Source organism: Taudactylus pleione, unplaced genomic scaffold, assembly GCF_031769625.1.
Source record: "Taudactylus pleione unplaced genomic scaffold, aTauple2 ptg001279l, whole genome shotgun sequence".
NCBI lineage: Eukaryota > Metazoa > Chordata > Amphibia > Anura > Myobatrachidae > Taudactylus > Taudactylus pleione.
The window spans coordinates 719078-738675 of NW_028285679.1; the positions used below are offsets into that span (position 1 = coordinate 719078).

At 43.8% G+C, this 19598-nt stretch overlaps 1 protein-coding gene across 5 annotated transcripts in view; it reads right to left on the reverse strand.

Moving 5' to 3' along the window:
* LOC148443404 (OX-2 membrane glycoprotein-like) overlaps window positions 1-3743 on the reverse strand; it is a 40590-nt gene extending 36847 nt beyond the window's left edge. The window contains exon 1 of one of the 5 annotated variants that reach the window (XM_088462865.1): window positions 3562-3743. In XM_088462865.1, the coding sequence (XP_088318991.1) occupies window positions 3562-3573 (12 nt within the window). In that variant the 5' untranslated portion in view covers window positions 3574-3743. Of the gene's footprint in view, window positions 1-2142; window positions 2296-3344; window positions 3401-3561 lie in introns of those variants that run through there. The other 4 variants (XM_088462864.1, XM_088462862.1, XM_088462861.1 and 1 more) reach the window with 4 other exon arrangements.
* Between the last annotated feature and the right edge of the window lie 15855 nt (window positions 3744-19598).

A 19598-nucleotide genomic window follows, 5' to 3' on the forward strand; every position in this document is an offset into this window, starting at 1 on the left:
GGATAAAAGGAAAAATAATTGATACATCTAAGATAAGTATCATTTTGACACGATTCATTATTGGCGCTAGGGTGGTGTACCTTAAAAAAATGTCTTGTGCTCTTGATTTACCTTTTGGGGAATACAGATACTCTCCCTTTGGGGCACTCCATCTAAGCTGCCTGGTTGGCGCAATTAGTAAACACCACTTTTTCTTTTTACCGTGAAAGCTGTCCTATGCGCATTCTTTCGTGCATACCGGCATAATGAACGCCGGTATGCATGCGAAGGATGGCAGGATGCATGACATTTCGAATGCAATGCGTATTTCATCCCGCCCTGAGGACAGTCTGAGTACCTATGAGGTAGATTATAGAATTGATAAACTGTTACAGCAGAGGTTCCCAAACTCCGCCATTACAGTCCAGGTTTTAAGGATAACTATGCTTGAGCACCTCAGACAATTTGAGTTAACCATCTGGGCTCAAGCATGGATATCCTTAAAACCTGGACTGTAATGGAGGCGTTTGGAACCCTTTGTTTTACAGCATAGTTCACTTGAAAGTTTTTTATATACACAGACACATACTGTAGGTGATGTGACCAGCAAACACAATACATTACATTCCAATAACAGAAATGTAAAAAAATATATGCACTTCCATTGTGGCAACCTACAGCACTGGTTCCATTACACTGGTAAATGCAAAATATCAATTCATTTACATACTGTACGTCTGAAAACTTTTTTTTATTTTTTAAAATAAAAAGCCTATGAAACTATTTTCCTAGATTTTTCTTACATATGTTACATTTTGTGAGAAGAAGGTGTTTAAATAATGACATTATAAATGTTTGTTTTTTATGTTTGGCAGATATCAGAAAGGAGCGTGCAGCTACGTTCCTCACTGTCTACATCCTCTCATTATTATTAGTTATTTATATAGTGCAGTATATTCCATTGCGCCTTACAATTGGGAACAAACCGTAATAAAACAAGACTGGTAATAACAGACAGACACAGAGGTATGAGGGTCCTGCTCGCAAGCTTACACGTATTGCCATCATATTTAGGAATCACATTTCGGAGTCTATATATTTTATGAGTAACTCTCATAGCACAGTGATACACTGTTTCTAGTTATACAGCTACAAATTATGGTTCTGCTAGTATTCTGTATCGATAGTAATCAGTGTATTGTTAGGAATTACAGTCCCATAGAGAATGCAACAATATTGATTACATTGTATTCTGACTAATTTGCCACACAGAATATGCTTTATTAGCAAATGTTGATAAGTAAATACAGTAAGTTGCTCGATTGCTAGTTATTAATCAATAAAATAAACCTTCTCGCACCTCCTTGAATCACCTTGTTTTATGATTTTTAATTGAAGCGTAGAGTGACTTTTATGCAGGTAAAATATTGATGATTTGCCTCCATAGAGTATATTACAGCAGACGATTAATCGCCATTATAAAAGATTTTGTTACCAGGAAATGCTGTCCTGACATCGGTAGTGAGGAATGTAAAACGCCAGGATCACTTACGGAAAGTGACATCAAGGAGTATGCGTTTCCTCTCATTGTGGCAATTATTTATCACTTAAAATGAATCGCATAGGGCAACTTTGTCCTTAAGGCATCCTAGCAGTCCAGGTTTTAAGGATATACATGCTTTAGCACTTGTAGCTTAATTTGTGCCTCAGTCAATTAGATTGGGATCCACTGGCATAAGGTTTTGTAGAATCTTGCACTGTGTTTTCTATGCGACTAACTTCATGGGATTAATTTCAGAAATGAAAAATCCCCCATGTGGCCAGGACCTTATTAAACCACATTATATTCTGCAAAAGTCAGCACTGCACAGCATTTAACAAGAATCCTGGTCCCTCTCTGCAGCTGAAATCTTACATTTGCGCAAGAAATAGGTTACTCTTGAAAATATGAAATTGTCAGCTTAAGTTTTTATCATTTGAAACCAGAGTAGACTGAGGTCCCATTCAAAGTATACACAGACTAAGGTGACCCGGGTGTATATAACATTTATTTTTATGTATGATTTATAGCAGTGGTTCTCAACCCCCAACCCTGACGTTTTCCCAAATGGCCATGATTAAAGGATTCCTGTGTATGTTGAAGTAGGTGGGATAATTACTCACCCAGTAACATAGATTAATTCACCTGTGCAGGATTGCAGAAACCCACAAAGCATGTTCTCTTGGTGGTACTTGAGAAGCTCTGATTTATAATATAAAGCACAGGTTCTCAAACTCGGTCCTCAGGACCCCAAACAGTGCATGTTTTCCAGGTCTCCTCACAGAATCGCAAGTGAAATAATGAGCTCCACCTGTGGATCTTTTAAAATGTGTCAGTGAGTAATGAATACACCTGTGCACCTGCTGGGAGACCTGGAAAACATGACCTGTGTGGAGTCCTGAGGACCGAGTTTGAGAACCACTGGTATAAATAATGTAACTAACTATATTTTGTTCAGAAAAATAGAGTTTGCTGGGGGAAAAAACAAGCAAACTGCAGATAAAGAAAGCGCTGTAATCACAGCAATGAGGAAAAGGGCTATAGAATTTCCTACAGGAAACAGATTATGTGTTCAGATAGAAAACTAAACAGCAGTTCTCCATCTGAAATCTTCACATCATGTACTGAGCTATGTCTAATAATAAAGTCCTATAGAATAGCCTATTTACTATATGTTACTTCAGTTTTGGGACTTAAGCACAGTCTTATGGCAATATTATAGCTCTTAGACGCATCCCCTGTAACTTTAGTCTCCTGCATAGGATACACCGACTGTACTGTACACATTGTACGCCACTTGTCAAGGCAAAGGGTTGTTACCAGCAGTCTGAATACTGTATTGTATCCTAAAATTCCTCAACTCAAACTCTCAAGGCCCCCACACATCAGCAATTGATTGCAGCAATCGTGCAATTTGCAATCGATTGTGTATAAAAATCTTTCTTTTTTTCAATCCATTGCAGAATTGCCACAATCGATTGAAAAAGATTTTTATACACAATGGATTGCAAATTGCACGATTGCTGCAATCAATTTCTGATGTATGGGGGCATTAAAAGTCCAGGATAGAGATATCCATGGTTATACACAGATTGTTTAATCAAAAAGAATGAGGTACTAATTACGTCACTTGTGCAGAAGCATGGATATCCGTAAAACATGGACTGTTAGGGTGCCTTGAGGACTGCGTTTGGAAACCACTGTCTTAAATTGTTTTATCAAGAGTCTAAACAAACTACCATAAAAGCATAAATGTGTGTAAAATATAATTAGCCTTCCCAATTTTGTTCAGCAAAATAGTTGTTACGTTTTCATGTGTAATCACCTCTGTGACAGAAGTTGGATGTTCCTGACCTACGATCATGTGAGGTAGAAAAACAATTCAGTGACTACAGTGATAATGTAATGGGCATTTGATTTACCCACATTTATAGCGGCTGTAATTGTAATCATACATATCAGAGCCTGTTACTCCACACATAGAGGTTATTTCAGAGCACAAACAAATGTAGTAAAAGAGACGCATGCAATCTGTTCCTTACCTTCCAGCCCATTGCAAGCTCTGGAGTCCTCTGAGAGCCATTTCCTTTAGTGACCAGGCATAGACCATAGGACAGGACACAGCAGTGCTGCCATCTATTGGTCTATTTCGTACTTGGATAAGTGATTATTAATAATTATAGATTATTTATATGCTTCCACCAATTACACAGCGCTGTACAGAGAATATTTCTTACTAGTATTTTGGAGCTGTTATTTATCAGGCTATTGTTCCTGGCTTTGCTGGAGTTTTATTTCTGTCTGTTTTCCTTCACATTCCCATTTTTCTCCACTGTCTTCCCCTCTTCCTTCCCCCTCTACCTCCTGTCTCTCTCCCCCATCTTCCACTCTTCCTGCCAATTTGCAGTACCTCTGGCATAGTGTAGGGGGGTGAGAGGTGCTAACTCATAAGACCTCCAGCAGAGGGACGGGGGGCATTCGGTTGTAGGAAGTGCATGATTAGCTGCACCTCCAGTTTGGGAAGGGGGATTGGAGGAATTTCCAATCCTCAGGACATCCAGGGAAGGGGTATCAATTTGCAGGACCTGCAGTGTGGGGGATTTGCTTATTTCAAGTTCTTCTAGCTGTGGAGGGTCTGCAGGAGGTGCCAATTCAAGGGACCTCTAGCATGAGGCTGGGGTCAGAGGTGAGGATTTATGGGACCTCCATGAGGGTTTGGGGTAGGGGATAATATTGACAATTTGCGCATGTTCTTGAAGCTGTACATTATTAGTCATCACTTAAGGTTTGCAACAATTTTATGGAAAAATTCCATCTGTAAGCCAACCCACACTGCTGGAAGTTAGAGAGGGAAAAGTACAGTAGGATGCATCATAGAGCACTCTACTTAAACATGCAGCTAGCAAAAATTATTTTCGAAATTATGGTTCTCCATTTGTTTAATCTGTGTCAATTCTGTAATTAAGGACAGTTTTTCTGATGCATAGCCCAGATATATAGTCACTATGGCCAGAGGGCCTGATTTAGAGATGGATGCAAAGTTAATGTTTATGCAGTAGAGCGATTATCAGTCATATGTACATACGTATGAGTTTCATTACTGTTGGCGGTCACAGCAAGAATCTGGCCGCAGTGTGAATGACAGTCAGGGAGCACTTGGGGAAGGTAATGGGAGAGTGGTGACTAAAATGCAGGCGTGTGCGACCATTTTGGAAGTGGGTCACAGACTGCGACTGTGATCCCATATGCTGAAAATATGGGTCCAGCATCTCTATTCTCGTGGCCCTTCTGTGCGACCAATGGGTTACTCAGGAGGTCAGTTATCGCCTATTCTGTGACTAATGCTGCGTACACAGATGCTTGAATTTCCGAAGCTGACGGCGGGCGTCTCAATACGAATCTAGGCAGCTGTGACATTTGCGTGATCTTCACACAGCCGCTAAGTACACAGACACAATTACTGTTCATCTCTGAATTGTACCCAGAGTCACTATATGGTTTTCACTGTTCACTGGGGGGATTTTGAAGTGTCCCAAAAAGTTGAAATGACAGGTCCTTCACCGCTCACAAATGTTCGAGCTGACAATGGGTGGAATAGCCTTGTCCTATAGAGAAAATACTATTATCCACATTTCGCTAATGTGCTTGACCGGTGGCCAGAAATATCCATTTCAGGCACAGATACTGCCTAATTATTGGAGCACTATAGCCCCAGAGACTTTCTCTAATGGTGCATACACACGTAGCAATCTGTCAGCTATACGATATCGCTGGCAGATCGTTATGCACCCTCCCTGGTATGCTGGATGGTCGATATCAATCATCCAGCACACCACCAACTTACCGACGACTATAGCGACCCATGATCGTCGATCACGAATCCCTATATTAATCTGCTCGATGTCGAGCAAGTTGACCAGCATGCATGGTCGATGGACGATATCGCTATAGTCCATACGTGGCCGCGCATCGCTGGTCGATGGTAAGTTGGTAGGGATGATTTAAATGAGTGATTTCATCAATAATGGTAACGATAATATCATTATCGTTCATTTAAATCGCTACGTGTGTACGCACCATATGGGATAGCATTGCATTATATTCTAGCCCATTTGTTAGGGCCAGGAATACAAGGTTCTACTCAAACTGATATACTGTATCTAATGCGAAAAGGAAAAACAATTAATGTAATGTAATCCAAAACGCAAAAGATCTGCGTGTTCCAGGAATATCATGTTCTGATTAGTTTTCAGATCTGAACTAAAGGGTCTGATTCAGAGATTTACGCTAATGCAATCGCAACTGCATTCTCTCACAGATCGCAGTTGCTAAAATATGCTAACCGCGCTAAATAATTGATTATCACAATGGCCAGCTTAAATATTCATGTACTGTGGGCCTGATTCAGAGGCGCTCGCGAAAAGCGAGCGCTCGCTCTGAATCAGGGCGGCCGCTTTTTTTTTTATTACCCGGCCTCCTGGACACTCGCTAAGCTGTGGGTGACCACCCACAGCTTTTGCGAGCGGCCAGGTGATGGTCGCGACCATCGGGATTGTGATGAGACCCTTGTGGTAGGGTCTCGTTCCCGCAAGCCCCAGTGAGCTTCCTGCTCTAATAGAGCAGGAAGCTCACTACTGACATCATGAGTGATGTCAGTAGGGCCGCCCACAAACGGCAGGCGTTCCTTCAGGAACGCCTCCGTTTGCCCAGCCACCCCCCCTCCCCGCCTACAAATGGGGCGAGCTGTCGATCAACATCGACAGCCGCCCCCGTTTGTAGTGAGCCCCGGAGCGAGTGAAATTCTCACTCGCTACGGGGCTTGCGCACCAGTGTGCGCAGTGTCCCACCATCGACCCGCTTGCCAGCGCATAGCACTAGCGAGCTGGTCTGAATCAGGCCCTGTATCCACAAGGGGAATGTGTGTTTAGGAAATAAATCTTCAGTATAACATATAAGGTTTTAAATGTAAAGGCGCACATCCACTAGGCGACTAGCGAAGGACTGAACGATAATGATATCGTTCAGTGGTTCATTAAACTGTGCAGTGCTCACACGCCACGATATATATCGTTCAGTGCAGACGCCCTCCCTCATCCCTGAACATGGTCAGTCTGTCGTTATTGGCAGATTGACTGGCATGTTCAGGCGATGATTGATGTCGGAAACAACCAGTGGGAGCGTGCATCGCCGGTCGTTTCCAACATTTTAGTGCCCGATTCATGAGCGATTGAACGATAACGATAGCATCATTGTTGAATCGCTCATTAATATGGACTAGTGGATGTGGGCCTTAATCCTTGTAAAAAAAAAAAAATCACATATCTTTATATTAAAATATGCGTGCACCCATTAGTATAATTAATTCATAATACACCCATATCACTTTTATCCCCAATGTTGTACCGTTTCGGGCTGCCACCAGCAACAATCAACGAAAGCAATCATAGAAAACAAGAGAAAGAAAGAGGATTGTCTTGTATTGGTGCACGTCTAAAACATACATTTTAATGTCGTTATAATAGTAAAAGGTATTTTTGACAAACTAGCGAAAGTTTCTAAAATCTTAGCGAAACGCAAATATTTTGTTTGTCTGCCCGGTTACGCATTCGGACACCCCTGCACCGATTGGGATGAAACCAAGGGCCTGATTCAGCAAGGATCGTTACTGCGAATGCAATAGTGATTACGCATGCAGTCCCACTGCGATAGTATGCTAATCCACTGCGATCGCTCTGCCGTCACAGCACATGAGGACGTTCACTTTACCTTACACACATCCGTAATACTTAGCATGACTGCAAAACCATCGGTAACATCGAGTAACATTTCTAAACTTCCTGTACGCAGTGAGAGCTCAGGCTGTGTACTGCATCGCAGTGGATAATTTATGCACGCCCCTGCAATGGCGTTCAAACGCACTGGCACACCTATGTTTCCCCGACTAACCCCCTATCACCACCCACAAACGGTACTTTCTGTCAATCACTCTGCGATGGGTCTGCGTAGTCTCTTCGATCGCAGTCACTGGTTCGCTCACACACATAGGAATGCATGCGCAGTACGCAACAATCAGACGATTGCGTGCATATTAACAGTTGCGATCCTTACTGATTTAGGCCCCAAGTTGGATCCTGGTGAGGTTTTAGGGGGATTCGGGTGCCGGTTGGACCGCCCGTTGGTGTTACGCTAGGCAGAACGTTGACCCGGGGAGCCTGCGCTCTGTTCCAAGCAGATCGGGCAGCCATGCAGCATATGCGCCAAGTGTGACCAGCCGTAAACCCTGCAGCTCTCCTGACACGCAGAGCGCTCACATGTTGCGTATACGTCAAAATCCTGCCCATTGTACGCCAACGGGAGGGACCTCAACCCCCCTGGTATGTTTTCTGGGATCTAATGTTACCACTCTGTACAGTTTTTGTACAAATACATCCAGTGGAAGGCTCAGAACAGGCTCCCTAGGTAAGAGTTCTGCCCAGTATACACCAAAGAGAGGTCCGACTGGGACCCTAACCCACCTAAAAGCTGTCCAGGATCCAACTGAACCACTTCGCGTTGGCTTCATCCCAATCGGTGCATTACCAGACAGACAAACAAACAGACCAAATATTTTGCCGGTTTGTCAAAAATACTTTTTACTATTATAATAACGACATTAAAGTTTTAGTTTTAAACGTGCGCCAATACAAGACAATCCTTTTTCTCTCTCTTGTTTTCTATGATTGCTGTCATTGACAGTTACTGGCAGCACCCTGAAATGGTACACCAATGGGTATCCAAGTAATACAGGGTTAATCATTACTTGATAGATACTATAGACTTGTGCGGAGCTTTTCTTTGCTTTTTCCATTACACTTTTTAGGGAGGCCGGGGGAAGCTGATGAATACGCACCAGATTTATATGTCCACAAAATGACAGCAGAGGAGAAGATATTTTTATTGTACAGTAATGAGAAACAAAATGTGAAAGCGCTGGGTCTGACAAAGTGACACAAATGAGACTTTAGTGGCAGGAGTCTAGCAGGCTGCACACATTACTTTCCATACTGAATAACGGAATCCTACTGCAGGGCTTGTGTAAGTGACCTCTGCCAGACATACTGGGGGGTTGAGGTCCAAGTCGGACCTCCCGTTGGTGTACGCAGGGCAGAACTGTGACCCGGGGAGCCTGCTCTGGGGCTTCCACTGGATGGATTTGGACGACATCACATAATAAAACTTAATAACTTGAATATTTAAACCCGGGCGACGCTGGGGACTTTAGCTAGTGGGCAATAAAGAAAGAGATAGGATTTTAAATGAATTGTCCCGCTGTGTCTTTATTATTGCTTTCCCCAAAAAATTGGTACCAAATGTAATAATTGTAATTATTCCACCTTAATATATTAGTGTAATGTGTCTCTTTTACTTAGACTACATTTAATATTTGATTATCATACCGGCCAGCTTAAATATTCATGTATCCACAAGGGGAATGGGTGTTTAGGAAATAAACCTTCTGTATAACATAGAATAAGGTTTTAAATGTAATCCTTGTCAAAAAGATCAAATATTTTTATAATAAAATATGAGTGAACCCATTAGTATAATTCATTCATAATACACCCATGTGTTGCCCAAGTTCTACAGGCTAAAATTGATTCTAAATATATATCCGTGCAGTTTTCCCCAGGATGTACAGTATGAAGGGGTGTTCCTAGCAGATTGCAAAAGCAGCCACCATAGATCGTCGAGATTTACCAACATTCTGGAGCTTGGCCTGGTAGCTATCGTCATCTCTTCAGGTGGCACCAGCCCACAGCAGCCTATGAGCTACTATAGTGTGTGTTTTGCTGGAGAGGGAGCCTTTGGATATTTTGCCACCAACAGCCCGCGCATGCGCATTCAGCTCTCCTGACCCGTACAGAGGGCCTGATTCAGCAAGGAATGCAATTGCACAATCATCGCACTGCGCGAACTAGCAATTGTGATGGAAACTGCATTTGCCTCGGCTACGCAGACCCAGAGCAGTGATTAACAGGAAGAGCCGTTTCTGGGTGGTGATGGGGGGTGGTTGGGCGAACGCAGGCGTGCTAGTCCGTTGCAACGCTGTTTCAGGGGCGTGCATAAATTATCCACTTCATGGCCAGCCTGAGGCCTCATAGCGTGCGCTGAAGTTAGAAATTCCTGAGTGAGGTCTGACCTGTCTTATCTGTGCGTATGAGTCCGATTCGATGTTACCGATTATTTTGCTATGTTGCCCGAGTATACGGATGTGTGTAAGGGGAAGTGGGCGTCCTTATGTCAGGCTGCGATCACAAAGCGATTGCACACATTTGCATATCACCGCTGATATTAGCAACTGCGTTGCATGCGTTCTAGCAGAATCGCGATCCTTGCTGAATGAGGCCCTGAGACTTCATCTCAACAAGGATAAATGCAAACTTGTGATATATTTACGCCAAAGTCAGCTGGGTATTGAGGTCCTGATGCCGGGATGGACGGTAAATGCCACCGTTGCTGGCAAATTTTTACGCATAGGGCTGTGCGAAGATCTGCAAGTTTCACAGATATGTCGGGATCTCTATTCAGACGCCCACTGGCGGCTTCGCAAATCCAAGCGTCTGAGTACAAAGAAGCAGGAGCAGTCGATGATCGGCCTTCTGATTGATCCTAAGGTAACGCAGAATGGCCACCGGTCCTGAGGCACCTGTGCCGTGGTTTCTGCATACAGGATTGCAGTCGCTTTTTGAGACACGGTTGCCACATGTCTGCGTGTTCACTGCCACTCCCTCCAAATGCCTCCTGTCAATCACGCTGCAAGTAAAACCTCACGGCGGATGCCAACGGTAACCAAAGTTGACGATAATCACTCAATTGCGTAAACATCTGCTTTGTGTCCATCTGTTAATCAGGCCCTTTGTTGTGTAGTACTTCAGCTATTACACAAGGTGGCAGCAGAATCCCTCCAATGAACAGATTTCTGGACTAGACAAATATTGCTCACAGAAAAGGACTATACAGACCAGTGGCGTAACTAGGGTATTTGGAGCCCCCCCCCCCCCAGATGTGCGCACGCCAAAGGCGCGCGGGAAAAAAATGGCGTGGTCACTTAAAAATGGGGCTTGTCAACATGACACACCCCTTTGTTTTCACACTGAACATTCCTATCCACATGCACCTTAACCCCAGTAGTACCCCCAGTATGCAGCTGTGGTACCTCTTATGCAGGCCCATAGTAGTGCCCCTTATACAGTATCCCCAGTAGTGGTCCCCCTTATACAGCCCCCAATTAGTTCCCCTTACTCAGTACCCCTAGTAGTGGCCCCCCCAAATGCAGTGCCCCATGTAGTGTTCCCCCTTATGCAGTGCCCCCAGTAGTCCTCCCCACAATGCAGTTTTCCCAGTAGTGGTCCCCTTATGCAGACACCCAGTAGTGATCCCCCCTAACCAGTGCCCCCTGTAGTGGCCCTTCCTATTATTGCTCCCAGTAGTGGTCCCCTGAGTGCAGTGCCTCTAGTAGTAGGCCCCTTTTATAATGCCCCCAGTGGTAGTCCCCCCCCCCAAGTAGTAGTCCCCAGTAGAGGTTCCCCCTCCCGATTAAGTGCCCCCAGTAGTAGCCCCCCCCAGTAGAGGTCCTCCCAATAATGTAGCCCCCAGTAGTAGCCACCCCTCCCCCGTTGTGCAGATAGGTTAAAAAAAATATATATATATATAAAAATATACTTACCTGAATCCACGCTGCTGCTGCTGCTGCTCCTGTCCGCGACGCCGCTCCCGCCGCCGCCTGCCAGTCCTCCCGGGCTGGCGCGCCCAGCATTATGGGACAGACGTCATGACGTCTGTCCCATTACCCACTGCAGGAGCCGGACGGAAGTCCGGCTCTTGCAGTAGGTGCTGCAACAGTCAATGAGAGTCTATCTGACTCTCATTGGCTGCTGTTTAACACACGCATCGCTGCCAGTGCTGGCGGCGATGCGTGTGTTATGCACAGCCTGAGCCCGCCTCCTAGCACTATTGGGCAAGCGCTCAGGGGGAGGGAATGGGCTCAGGTGTGCAGCACAGGACCGGCGCTGGAAGCCTAGCGCCGGTCCTGTGTAAATGTGTAGCGCTGACCGCACTCATTGCGGTTGGTGCTACACTGGCTAACTAGGGCGGGCGGGCCGGAACTATGGCCCGCCCGCACGCACCCCGCTCGCCCTGCCCTAGTTACGCCACTGATACAGACGTGTCCTCGTGTACTGTTGCTCAACCCACAACTAATAGCCCCGCTCAACGCGCAAGGACCTGGGTGACTCGGCCGCGCAGAGCGTCTTTCTCACTCAAAACGTGCATCTTATTCTCGCAAATATAAAAAAACTGGAAGCGACAAAACTACTTTACTGGATTCTACTGCTCAATGTGATGTGCGACATTTGTACATCTGTGTGTGACTGAGCCTGAATCTGTATACGAAATGCTACGATGCAGCGGCTGCAGCTTTTGCTCGTACCAAGTTCCATCGCGCTTCATCTGTGACTTTGTACGTATTTAAAACTAATTCCTGTACGATTAAAGTCGCAGCCATTGGGGCGAGATGTGATTCCATGCATACAGGCATTTATTAACACCGTATGCATGTATAATTACACAAGGGACAGCGCTACCAATAAGAGCTGTCCCTTTACAAAGAGAGGACGTCCAGGTTCATGACCCAGGAGCCCTGCTGCACATGCCCAGCTGCCGGGCAGCGCGTGCCGCGAGGGGTGCAGACTAGAGAACTTACCTATAGCACCCAATCATTCTAGTAATCATTTATCTAGTACATAAAAAAAAATGTCATGTAGTATTTGATTGGTTGCTATGGGTAACTGCTCCTCCTGTTCTCTTTAGAAGGTTCTCACCACCAACCTGAGCCTTTGACTTCCGGTACGATGGTTTATGCCAAAATCTGCCCCTACCAATCCTATTGCAACAGAGTTATTAACAGTAGCAGTCACTGACCCAATGACTTGGGTACGGCGGAGAGAACGTTTTATCAGGCCAGACCCTGTTTTTCCAGTTTGGGTGAGCCTGTACCCACTACAGCAGGGGTAGGCAACACCTGGCACTCCAGCTGCTTTGGAACTACACATCCCAGCATGCCCTAAGACAGTTTTGCCCCCAGAGCTACCAGTCTTCGAATCATCTTTTATTTATGTGGCACCACCAACTGTCCGTAAAATATAACAAGGTTAAAGCAGACAATACAAGGGGAAAAATAAATCAGAAGTGACAGCTAAGACAGTGACAGTAATTACCAGTGCCCAGGGAACAGCAGGTAGAAAGGATCAGAGTCACAGACTGTGAGTTAGATCACACTGGAGCCGAGGATGTTACAGGGTGAGAAGCTGGAGGGCCCTGCTCGTGAGAGCTTATAATCTAGTCTAGACACTTGTGAGTAAAAATCCCAGAAGGCCAGCAGTGTCTGAGCTACTCAAACTATCCCATCAGGCACCAGCAATCATTCCACAGTCAAATTAGTTAAAAAACACACAAATTTAATCCATTTGAACAATTGGGTTTTTTTGGACGTTTTCCAGTGTTTCAGACCATATGATGGACTGTCATTTGCTCCCATACATTACCAGGTTTTCATTCCAGCCAGCTAGATTGGACAGATATCTGACAGATAATTGTATAGTGTATGTCCAGCATAAGTTTACATTTCATCTCCTTTATGCTCTGAACAGCAGCTGAACCTCTTACAGGCACATGATTGGCTGACTAGATATTTGCAAAAACAGGTGCATCTAAAGCTGGCCACACACATAGCGATGGGCACACGATCAGCCGATGTGTACGATCTGTGTACGATTTCCCATGAAACTCTCCCCGGCAGCTCTGCACACGATCTCCACACAATCTGGTGTCCAATCTTCATACGATCTCTCCTGCAGTCAGACTGTCACAGTGCATCGCCTCCTAGATTGTCACATCTGCCCTACTGCACGGCAGATCTGAGGATGCGATGTGCGACCAGCGGGGACTCACGATTTGCTCAGGATTTGGCATATTTTACACAATCTGACGTTCCAATGTGTCGGAATCGGCCAGATCAGGTAAAATATCGCTGTGTGTGACCAACATAAAATTTCCTACCTGTAAACTACAACTAGGGAGATGAGGTGATTAGAGCTGCACAAATATCTTTCCTCTTATATTTTAGTTTGATTCATTTTCAAGCACTACACTAATTATATATATATATACACATATATATATATATATATATACACACACACATACAGTACACACACATATATTCTGGATATGTATGCAAATAGATAGGGAGAACATTACACACGGCAGGATTCATTCCATAATGGTTTTTATTTTACACATAGGGGCCTGATTCCGAGATTTATCTAATGCATTCCTACCTGCGATCTCTCATCATTTATGGGCAAAAATATTCAGAGGAAAAAAGTAAGGGCTGAGCTGCACATCCTAATATAATAATAGGTGATACCATGCTGAGACCTGTAGTTCTACATCAGAAAAGAAGGGGGAGATGCAGGTGCACACTATAAGCACTGAGAATTCTAATGAACAGAATATTTATAATAAACTCCAACAATTAACATGGTTTTCTAAGTAAGGTTCTTAGTATGTGTTTTGTCAAAGATTTGTCCACCTACCACGTTATGGTGAACCTTATAAGGTGGGCCCCTAACATACCTAATACTGACACATTAAATGATTTATCTAGGGCAGCACAGACTGTGTAATGGTCAGCATTACTGCCTCACAGCACTGAGGTCGTGGGTTCGATTCCCACCACGGCCCTAACTGTGTGGAGTTTGTATATTCTCCCTGTGCTTGCGTGGGTTTCCGCCAGGTGCTCCGGTGTCCTCCCACACTCCAAACATATACTGGTAGGTTAATTGGCTGCCAACAAAAATTAACCATTTGTATGTGTGTGCGCATGTGATAGGGAATATAGAGTGTAAGCTCCACTGGGGCAGGGACTGATGTGAGTGGCCAAAAATATGCTCTGTCAAGCGCTGCGGAATATGTGTGCGCTATATAAATAACTGGTAATAATAAATAAATAGGACTTACTTTTAATAGAGCCCATTAAATGTGTGTACTGCGATGTAAAGGACCAAGTAATCATCTGGGGCAAAAAACATTGCAGCTCGTTAGTTACAAGATAACAATAACACCACCCAGTTGACTTTTATTGCCAGAAGCCCAGTGTAATAACCGCAGACAATATCTGTGGTCACACCGTAACTAGAGAGATCACTCTACTTTATAGGGTATGTAATATGGCCACTTACATGTACAAGGTATCTCTGTAACACAGGCACTATTGCTCTTCTAAACCTATGAACATGGTCACATTTTGGTTGTTACCCAGACATATAACAACTTAAATAGATAACACCAAAACAAATTTTCTCTGCCAATAGAAGCCATACTGGGGGGGGGGAGATGTATCAAGCCTGGGAGAGAAACAAAGTGGAAATGTTTCCCTAAGCAACCAATCAGCTTCTGACATTTATCTAGCAGTCTTTGAAATGACAAATGCTAATGAGTATCTTTGGACAAGGTATCACTCTCCAAGGCTGGATACGTCTGCCCCAGTGTATTACGGCTTGTTGGGACCATTGATGTTACCTTTGTGGCAAATCAGGGCTGACTGTTTGAAACCAAGTTTTTTCTTTGTTTTCTTTCTGTAACTACAGGCACGGAGCTGTGACTTCTTACAAAAAGTCTATTATGATGTCCCAGATGGACCTGAATTCTGGCTTTTGCACCTACTTCCTAGAAAGACCTTTATCTGTATACAAAAAAAAAAAATCACTTTTGCAATATTTTAACAGTGCAGCTAAGGCCGCGATTCCCATGCGATGGAAATCCACCTCCCCCCGGACTAGTATCAGAGGATAGAACTGTATTGAACAATGGGTGATATTATGTCCTCTCCTGATAAGTTTAAGACCTATTCAGCAATTTGGTTTTATTGGTTGGAATTTTGTGTCGGACCAATATTAATCCCTTGCATGTTAGTCATAGATCCTATCTTCCTCTACATGGTTTGATTTTAGGCTATTGATTACTTGGGCCCGGTGACAACCCCTTTCCTATTTCCCTTCCCCAGATTTTATTGGATTTCTTTTTTCATCTTTATTTTTCTCTCTTCCTTTTGATTGTATTTACATTCTATTTTTTATTTTGCTAATATGCCTTGTGTATATTGTATAAGTATCCATATGACTACTGTTATATTTTGTTTAGATTTATCTGTATTGGATACTTTTTACCAATTCAAGGTGTATTGTATTTTCTATGTGTTTGTCAACTTAAAATGTATTCAAATGTTCTTGCAAATAATAAAAAAAAACCTCTTATAAAGGGAACCCTCCCTGTATTCCACATTGTTTTTGCTTGTGGTCTTCATTTGAGTGAGCTGAACAAATACAGTAAATTCACACACAAACAGAATAGGGAGGGTGAACCAGATCAGAAAGGTGCTAAATCTGCTTACCATCAGCTGAGACTCCACAAACTCCGCTCCCCTCACAAACCTATAGGACAGGAGAAAACCACAACTAACATTCTCAATCTTAAAGGGTAAACAACTCCAACACATTAAAGAGGCAACACACAGAGAGACACGTCATGGTTTAATCTCCTTCATGTTTATTTCAATTCAGTCCTACTAGAGTTGATGGGAAGGAAGAAAGACTTAGGCTGGGTACACATCTAAACAACAGCCAATCGCACAGATGGTCGGGGCATTTTCCCTTTGCCCCAGACCACCACAGATTGGCCATACACACTATACGATTTAATAATCGACGGAACGATATCTGGTTCCATCCTGCATTACAATGTATAGCCCGACACACAATATCGTTTGAATGACAGTGCATCACGGTCAGGGCGGACTGCCCCAATTACAATAGGTATGGAGGACAATGATCGGGGCAATGATCCCTCCTAACTCACTCCAAAGCGGCACGGAAAAAAGGCAGGAGGGTGAGTGATGTTTCCTCTGCTGCTCCGTGCAGGGAGCACGGCGGTTGTTGCTGGTCAGTCGGTTCATTGCAGGAACCTGGCACCCTACTCACCTGCGTACTATAAACGCGATCAGTCACACATGCCGCCCGCGGGAGCGCGCAATTGTGCATACACATTAGGCGATATGCACGATTTGTCGTTCCGATACGGCAAATTGTGCGGATATCATTCTAATGTGTACCTAGTCTCAGTCTGGCTCTTTTCTTGAGATGATTGTTAAAGTAAAAAAAAACATTAAAACATGGTTGATCAAGGTTTCTAATACATAGCAATGTTTCACAGTATTATAATATGCAGGATTCATTTTTTTTTTTCATAAAAACATTAATGCAAAAAAAAAAAAAAAAAAATTTAAACATATAAATGTAGTTAAAAAACAAACTTTTTTTCCCAACCCTGTGGAAAATATAAATAAATAGCCATCTAGGATGTTGCTTTATTCGTTATAGTAACGAATTTGTGTTCATGAGGTAATTAGTGCAAATATGTTATATTGCTTTAATTATTGCGCACTACAGATCGCTGTGCAATAAATGGAAACATTTGAAGCCAAATCCAAAATCCAGAATGATATCTGCTATCGGGATCGTGCATTCTACTTCGTATTAGGCTTAACATGGGCCTAAAATACAGCACCGTGTCTTGTTTGTTTATAGATAAAATACTACGGCATCATATAAAAGATATAGAAACTGAATTTAAAAAATGGCTCATCATCACAGTGTTACATCAGAAAGAAAAGAGATGATTTGGTATTACAATGCAGCATATAATACTTCATGATGCGGTATACAGTAAATGGCACGACATGTTACTGCAGGACATCATGGCACAGAAGGCGTGTACATACAGTATATACCAGCACATCGTGTCAACATTGGAGAACCTAAACGCACACACACACACACACACACACACGTATATACAATTATATACATATAAATACACAAATTATAATACATGTAAATAAACATACAACTTCTTAAACCGGAGCAGCACTTTCCTCCTCCGGGCTCACATGGATACAGTGTAGGTATCAGACTTGTCCCGTTATGGGGATGTAGACGTTTGGAGAAGGACACGCTGCCTGTTCAGTTAATGAGTGACATTTAAAGAATAAGTTAATGAGTGACATTTAAAGAATAAGTTAATGAGTGACATTTAAAGAATAGGTTTCCCGAAAATAAAACACAGAGATTTATGGGTTACTAAAAACTAATTTCTTAAGTTATCATAGTTGGCATATTGTAATGTACAGCCGATAGATTGTAACCGATGTGGCTATCTTCTAGGTATGATGATTTTGATCTCTTTAAACCCCTGGGTCTGTTTTACGTTACATATAGTTTAGTATAGATGAGCTTTTCCGCTGTATTTATGGCTAATCCACCACCTGTGTAAGACCAGTGTCTAAACGGGCGCGGACTGCGGGGACAGACAGAGCATAGTGTGTGATGCGCTGTGGAGCTGCCCCTCCCCAGGATCACCTGGCTGATGTACTGATGACACTAGAAAGAGCGGCATGAGGACGCTATCGCGAGCAGCGGCAGGCAACTCTCACAGAGGATGGGGGTAACCCTTTCATGTACAGGGCTAAGAGAAAATAAGCCCAATTACAGACGACAACACCCATTTTCAATGACAATAGGGCTTTCAAGTGCTTTCTTAAAATTGGCCTGTTAGTCAGTAAATTACTAATTATTGATAACCTGTCTCATTACACTACATATATATAGGATTGCCTGCCAGCCAGTCAGAATAAGAGGGGTGAGGTGAGGTGGAAAATAGAGAAGGGAAGTAGGAGAAAAAGACAAAAGGGGTGAGGGGCTGGGATACATGGAACAGGACAAGAGCGCACTAGGGGCCTGATTCAGACCCGCTCGCAAGCGGGGCAGTGCGGGGCTCGTAGCAAAACGTGGCGGCTGACTATGTTAATCGACAGCCCGCCCCGTTTTGTAGGCGGGTCGGGGGGTGGTTGGCCAAACAGAGGTGATGTCAGTAGTGAACTTCCTGCTCTATTAGAGCAGGAAGTTCATTGAGGCTTGCGGTGGATAAGACCCTACTACAAGGGTCTCGTCGCAAGCCCGATGATTGCGGCCATCCGCTAAAGCTCTGGGTGGTCACCCACAGCTTAGCGAGCGGCCTGGAGGCCGGTAAAAAAAAAAAGGCCCGCCCTGATTCAGAGCAAGCGCTCGCAAATAGCGAGCACCTCTGAATCAGGACCTAGGTCACAGGCCAGTTACAGGGAAATAAATATACAGAGGGATCCACTACAGAATAGCAAAAACAAAAGCAAAGACAATTAGACATTTAGGGCCCGAGTCGGAGATTTACGTAATGCCGATATTTTCGCAGACTTAGTAATTTTTAGCCATTGCGCATGCATGAAATCCGCACTGCGCACGCTCAGCGATTGGTTTGGGGGAGGTAATAGGGATGGTAGGCGTGTCTGACCATTTAAACGCCGCTTCATGGGCGTGCATAAATTAGCCATTGCCATCTCCTGTGCAGCATGTGAGCTCTCTGCGTGTCAGGAGACGCAGTGTATGAGACAGGTCAGACTTGACTTACACGCTGCGTAACTGCCCGATCAACTGCGTTGATGTTACCGATGTTTGCGCTGTTGCACGTCATTGGGCGGATATGATAAGGCAGCAGTGGGCCGTTCCTACGCCCGGGTAAGCTTTGGAGACATTAGCATATTTACAATTACATAGCTGCGATTCGTGAGAGATCATAGTTCCAATTGCATTAGCGTAAATCTCTGAATCACGCCCTCAGTCTACTAATACAGAGCATGATACAGACGCCAGGGAAATGTCTCTTTTGAAGACGATGAGAACAAGTGAGCACTTCATATATTGTGAGATTAGACAATGATGGGATTACTGTGATTCTAGGTAACTTCATTGTAGCAGTGGGTGTGCTAGCTAATAATTAACTTATTATTTAGTGGAAAAGGCTAAGGCCTCAGTGTTTAAATTAAATACACCCCTGTGTTTCTTTATTCTGCCCCCCCCCCCTTTCATTATTGTCTCTATTTTCCCCAATA